This window comes from Theobroma cacao, chromosome 7, assembly GCF_000208745.1.
Source record: "Theobroma cacao cultivar B97-61/B2 chromosome 7, Criollo_cocoa_genome_V2, whole genome shotgun sequence".
NCBI lineage: Eukaryota > Viridiplantae > Streptophyta > Magnoliopsida > Malvales > Malvaceae > Theobroma > Theobroma cacao.
Genome location: NC_030856.1, coordinates 3,196,439 through 3,202,560, shown reverse-complemented (window position 1 = coordinate 3,202,560; position 6,122 = coordinate 3,196,439). Strand labels below are relative to the sequence as shown.

The window sequence follows — 6,122 nt, the reverse complement described above, 5'->3', positions numbered from 1 at the left end:
CAATATTAAATTACACAATGAAAAATAATTATCTTTTCATCTAAAAAGATTTGACTATAAAATCTTAAGATGGTAGAGGCAACTGGATTTTTCTTCTTTGGACGCTATCTCTTGTTAAAGAAACAAAAATTCTTAAGAAAATAGGCACATTGATCACATGATTGCAGCCACCAAATACCCGTGAGAATAATAAGAGAGTGACACATTGTAGTCTGAAGACTCATCATCCGTACTTGGACCGTCAAGTGTAGACTATTCAACTACTCATCAACAGTCCAAATTAGTAAGATAGTGATTTAACTTCTCTGGATATGCTCAAGAATCTCTACCCAAATTTGTTGAAAAGAAGCAAGCAACTGCACCTTTTTGAGTGCTGACACAAGGATTCAAACAAGACCGCTGGGGACTCTTGAATCCACCAGCAGCATATATTTAATTCCAATTTGCAAACTCTACACCACTCTAATCTGTACTGGGTCGATGGTAGAATTCGATATTTCAAACCCCAAATTTTGAACTCATCATCACTATGCATGCATGTGCATGCATTCGAGGCAGACAGAAACAAAGAGGAAAAACAAGCTTCGGCAACTTTTACCAAATATCTATTGAAGGATTATTATTCTATAATTAAACTTTACATATAAGAGAAAGATAATGTAGTCAAAAAGATAGAAAGAGATTTTGGCTGCGCAATTCTATTTCCAAACCTATATTCAACATGCAGTTACTATACTAATCCAACCGTCTTTCAAAGTCCCATGAATGAGGCCAAAACAAAGGCGAATTGTTTTATTTAATTTCAATTCATTTGTCGAACAGAGTATTTTTGCTAATTGTAGATACTTGATTTTAGTTAATACTTATTCTCTAAAGAATTACGTTACAATATAATATTGTACAGAGAATAACCTGAACAAGTGAAATGCTACTTCACGCAGAATAACTTAAACAAGTGAAACACTAATTCACACAGAACAACTAGAACAAGTGAAGTATTACTTAAAACAGAACAACTAGAATAAGTAAAGTACTACTCTATAAGGAACAACTAATACAAGTAGAACAGTTATTTCGAATAGAATAACCACTTCACTTGGATGACAGTGAAAGCAACTCGGAATAAGTGGCAGAGTTCATGGGTTACTTTCATTTGGGATGTTTAAGAGAGTTTGGCTTAGTGGCTCAGATATGGCGGTAGTTAAAAGGTCTTCCTCTTAACCTTTTCTTGAAGTGCAAGTGTTTCACTCTCCTACTTTGTTCTCATATACCTATTCATGTACAGCTTTTTCTCTTGTACCTATTCTCGTACAGCTTCTTCTCTTGTACTTATTCTTGTACACCTCTTTTCTATTACCTTTTTACTTGAGAACAAGTCTTATTACATCCAATTACAGTAACGGTTACTCACATTAATGTTCTTCATAATAATATCATTCATTAGGTACATTAAAGCCTATTTTTGAGTAACCGCTACTTTTACCACTATATATAGAGCCTCACAATTCATTTAGAAGGCCCTTTCCGAGCTAACACATACTTAGCTTGAGAGCTTCCCTCTCTAAATTATCTTTTTAATTTCCTTCTATTCCCTAATTCTCTTATTGTTCTCTTCCACCTGCAACGACACTTAGTACTATAAGAACTGCTCCAATCTTCCTCTCCGCCACCTCCGATACATCCCTTACTTGTTTGCAACACTTCCTCTTCTTATCACAAGAACTCCATTTACACTAATTCATTTTTACTTGGTTATTTCTGTTTCTCCTCTCTCTTTGTACTGTTTTGACTCCCTCAATAAATTCAGCAATTAGACTAAGACTCAATAATTCTCTTATTCGAATGTTACCATTAACTCAAGAGTCTAGAATAGTCAAAATGGATCAATTCAATTCAAAAATTGAAATTTTCAAATTAGGATAAAGCTTTTGAGTGATTGTGATTGGATAAATGGAAAAATAGACTCAGAGAACGAGATAAATAAATAAGGTCTAACATTTACGCTGTTACGTTTTAATATTTTACTCATTCAATCTCTCATTTAAGATACGAGTTCAAATCTCTCTTCCCTGTTTTCCATTTCAATTTAACAATACAGTTGATCGGTATAGTTATTCAATGAGACTTAGGATAAACCCAAATCTAAACTCCTAACCTATATTTATATCCTTGCGTAGAGATACTGGTTGACGAGAGCAAGCAATGCTCTGTACAATAACGGAGCATTCTTTTTTTCTCTCTCACTGTCGAGACGGCCATTGCATGCAACTGGCTGAAAAATAAGCTAAGATGGTGCTGTTTCATGCCCAAGTGGTGAGAAAAGATCGGATAGATGGCCGGAGGACCACCAGTTGCTGATATGTTGATTCCCAGGACAAGTCTCGTGCATGGAAGCCCAATTACCTGTAGGGAGTGAAACAGGGGAAAAGGTGGGATTGACCCTGTTTTGAACGGGGCACAGACCATATGCACTCGTACAGTTTTTCCAGAGTGTTTAGGAGTTGTAATGAAAGTTGTAATACCGCTAGAGTACGATTATAGACTTAATCCGGTATTTACGTAATCTTACTTTCAATAATTATACGAAATTATAAAAATAAAGAGCTGTCTATGCTGAGATAGCAGCCCATACTTGCGGGTCCGTCTTCATCCTGGATGGGATTAGACATGATTTTCTAGACCCAAGTCCGGTAAAAAAATATTTATAAAAATATTTATTATTATATTTATTCTCAGTTATGTTTAAAAATATTAAAATATTAATGTAAAAGTAACCCAAAGTACAAAGAAGGTGGTTTAGGCATGTTTTTATAAAAGAAGAAACAAATAAGTTATCAGCGATTACAAACTCTTCCTTTAAGTGCAACTTTATTAATTATTGCTTCAATACTTTGTATGAGAGAAACAGCTCCAAGAGGGAATTCAAAGTGGGACTGGATCAATGAGCAAGGAAGTAATGCCATCTTTTGCAGCTTTGCCAACATGGGTGTAACCGTCTCCTTCTCTGTAAAGGACATCCATCACCCTTGCAAGGTTGAGACTACGATTCAGAACTGGTACTGGCATTTCTGTTGGTTTCAGGAACTCCTTGTTTACATCCTTCCAGGAACTCTCGATATGCTTGTTGAACTCATCGTATGCCTCTTGCGCTGATACTCCATATTGTTCCATGTAACACTCTATGGCTGAGCAATCGTCTTCTCTCCTTTGGTTAAACTGCCATCCATAGAAAAAATTTCTTGTTTGATTAGAAACTCTTATTGACGGTAGATAAGCTGCTCGTCCCGTCGAAGGCTTAAATTCAGGATAGTGTTAATCAAAAATTACTAATACTTGAATTCAAAACCTCTTGTTAACCTCTCACTGGTGTATGAAGACATTTTAACACATTAGAAATCAATTTCTTTGATCATAGCAATATACCTTGTGTTCGGCAATGTCATCCATGAACCTGCAAATAATTGTGGAAGCTCTGATGATATTTGGGTCCTTAGCTGCCCAATTAAAGGTCTCTTGGGTTACAACATCTCCCATGCCGACGAACGCTGTGATAGCAAGCATAGCATAGCCAGAGGTAGGCAATGCATTAGCCTTATACTCCTCGAACGTTGGCTTGTAATTTGCATGCATCCATTTGGCCTCAAGAAGGTAAGCTTGAGCAAGTCGTATCATCTGGGGCATGAAATCCAACAATTATTAATAATATTTCTCATTTATCAAAAAAAAAAGTAATCGTCGATGATCGTACCGCCTTTTTTGCATATTCGACACGATATTGTTTCCCTTCCTCCAACAGTTGTTCCATTTCTTCATAAACATCTAACAGTGCCTTATAGCTTATCTTCATGTAATCTGGGAGTTGATCAATGCATTTAATATCCCACCTGAAACACAATTTAAAGGTTAATTACATGTCTAATAATACTCGTTGAGGATCATTAATTTATATACTTGTTGGAATGGATCTGATCACCTTTCAATTGCATCTGTACAGAGTATGAGCTCATCATATGTTCCATATGAATCATATGTATCATCCACAATTGAAGCCATGGCTATTACTTTGGTCAACATCCGTCTACCAAGAGAGTATTGGGGCTCAAAGTACACTCCCATGATCCAAAAATAACCTTCAACCACTCTATCTCTTGCAAATGGTAGTTTTCTTGTAAAGTCTAAATCTTTCCACCACCTAAAACATCATAACCCCATTAGCACAATGTAACCTTCAGGATTTAATTTGTGAGTGAAAAGATTCAATATTGAGCAAGGAAATATAGTTTGTATGGGGCTCAAACACATACCTGCAGATCTCACTCAGCTCTTTCCTATGCAAAAGTTGCAACAAGTTGAAATCTATCTTTGCAAACTGCAGCAATGCTTTATTATGCGATTCATCATCTTGGTATAAGGAAATGTATCGCCTAGCTTCCACCCTTGGCAAGCCTCTTCGGATTGACTGCTTCAAAGCATGAGCAACGTGTTCTGATAAAGGATAGTCCAAAGTTGCTGCTGCAAGAGTTAGGTGAGTGGTGGTGAAAGAAATTGCTTCATCGAGTATATCTTCCCCGTGCACCCGCAGATAGGAAGCTTCGTAAGGTTCCAGCAATCCACGCACGTCACTGGTCAAGGATGACTTGAAATTTCCTTTGTCGTCTTTGAACTTGTTGAATATGTCTGCTCAATCACCCAAAGTCATTATCAAACAGTCTTGGTAGATTAATTGGATTAAGAGTTACTAGAAACAAAGATTACAAGTCTCAAGTTTGAATATTCAGATGAGACATATGGAATTAAAAAAGTTACTTCTCATACCACAGGAAACATCAAACCCATGCTCTCTAAGTATTCTAAATCGAAGAGCTGTAGTGTAGAGATCATTGGCACCACTGTTGTCATGGTATATTTGTTCTAAAGCATCTTCAATCTCTTTCTCAAAATGGTAATTCACACCCAACCGTTGGACTGCATCAATAAGGGGCAGCTTTTGGTTTGAATTATCCATAGGTGCCACAAGCATCCTCCTCACTTCTTCTTTCAATTCTTCATATTGCAGCTCAGTTGTAGTATCAATATCCTGCTCAATGATAAAAAAATTTTCTTATAAATAAAGGACCAAATAAAATAGAATCTCTCTCTTCTAAATAAATTTTACCAGAGAAAATCACTAAATATGAAATATAATAATAAGTGGTTACATTTACATTGATATATATTATCTTTCAAAAAAAACATTTATATATAGTAAATAGGTATATTTTGTACATTGATAATTTGATTAAAAGTTTACAAACTATTTTTAAAAAAAAAAGTAAATTTCATTCATTGAATTGCGATAGGCACCGATTAGAAATATGCCAAGAGAGTCTGCTGCTACAACAAACCCAGCTGCAAACTCTTAGCGACATAAATTACAAACTAGTTTATCTAAATACATATTATGTAGTTAAAAATTTATTATCAAGATTTTTTACGATTAAATAGATATGTAATTAACAAATACGTAAATTACCTTCAGCCATATATGAATTTAATTAATATAGGTGTATAAGATAATATGTTTATTGTGTTAAAAAACAAAAAATATTCATAAAAAATAAAAACCATCAAGAAAATAAGAATAAATCTTAAAATATCATGAATGTAATAAGTTTTCTTGCATATTGGACCTTAAAATTTTCACAATTTGAAGAAAAAAAACAAGTTTTATATATACCTTTTCAGGACAAGTGAGGAAAACATCTCCCCAAATGCCAGGATGAAAATCGGCCTTGGGGCGGTTTTCCATATTGGAGGATATGGCATTATGGGTTGAAGCAAGAACTTGAGAAACTTGTGAAGCCATTATTCTCTTGATGGGGTATGCTAGTGTTGGAAGCAGAGTTCAAGGGATAATTTGGTGCCTTTGCTACTCCTTAATCAACACAGATTTGTGTGAGGCTAAGTGTGCAATTGCTGCATGAATTTATAGACACAAGATTGCCCACCAAGTCAAGACAATACAACGTTAAATGAAGAAAACTATTAACAAAACATGTCAGGTGTGGAAGGAATGCAAATAGAGAGAAAAGTCCTTGAAATGCTTTTGTTTGTTCTTTTCTTCCATGATGATGTCTGCAACA

At 35.2% G+C, this 6,122-nt stretch overlaps 1 protein-coding gene across 1 annotated transcript; it reads right to left on the bottom strand.

Annotated features, from left to right (window-relative positions):
• Nucleotides 2,782-5,904, bottom strand: LOC18593708 ((+)-delta-cadinene synthase isozyme A). Its single transcript, XM_007021058.2, has 7 exons — nucleotides 5,717-5,904; nucleotides 4,816-5,077; nucleotides 4,305-4,677; nucleotides 3,974-4,192; nucleotides 3,749-3,884; nucleotides 3,424-3,672; nucleotides 2,782-3,216 (listed from the first exon to the last, which is right to left on the bottom strand). Exons 1-7 carry the CDS (start codon nucleotides 5,843-5,845, stop codon nucleotides 2,923-2,925), a joined length of 1,662 nt encoding a protein of 553 aa, XP_007021120.2. The 5' UTR covers nucleotides 5,846-5,904; the 3' UTR covers nucleotides 2,782-2,922.

What these genes read in the sequence shown, in the direction of transcription:
- LOC18593708 (XM_007021058.2), bottom strand. Translation starts at nt 5,845, where the DNA reads ATGGCTTCACAAGTTTCTCAAGTTCTTGCTTCAACCCATAATGCCATA. An exon ending in GAGCTGAGTGAGATCTGCAG is followed by an intron (nt 4,193 to 4,304) that starts GTATGTGTTTGA and finishes ATGATGTTTTAG; the next exon opens with GTGGTGGAAAGATTTAGACT. An exon ending in TGTACAGATGCAATTGAAAG is followed by an intron (nt 3,885 to 3,973) that starts GTGATCAGATCC and finishes ATTGTGTTTCAG; the next exon opens with GTGGGATATTAAATGCATTG.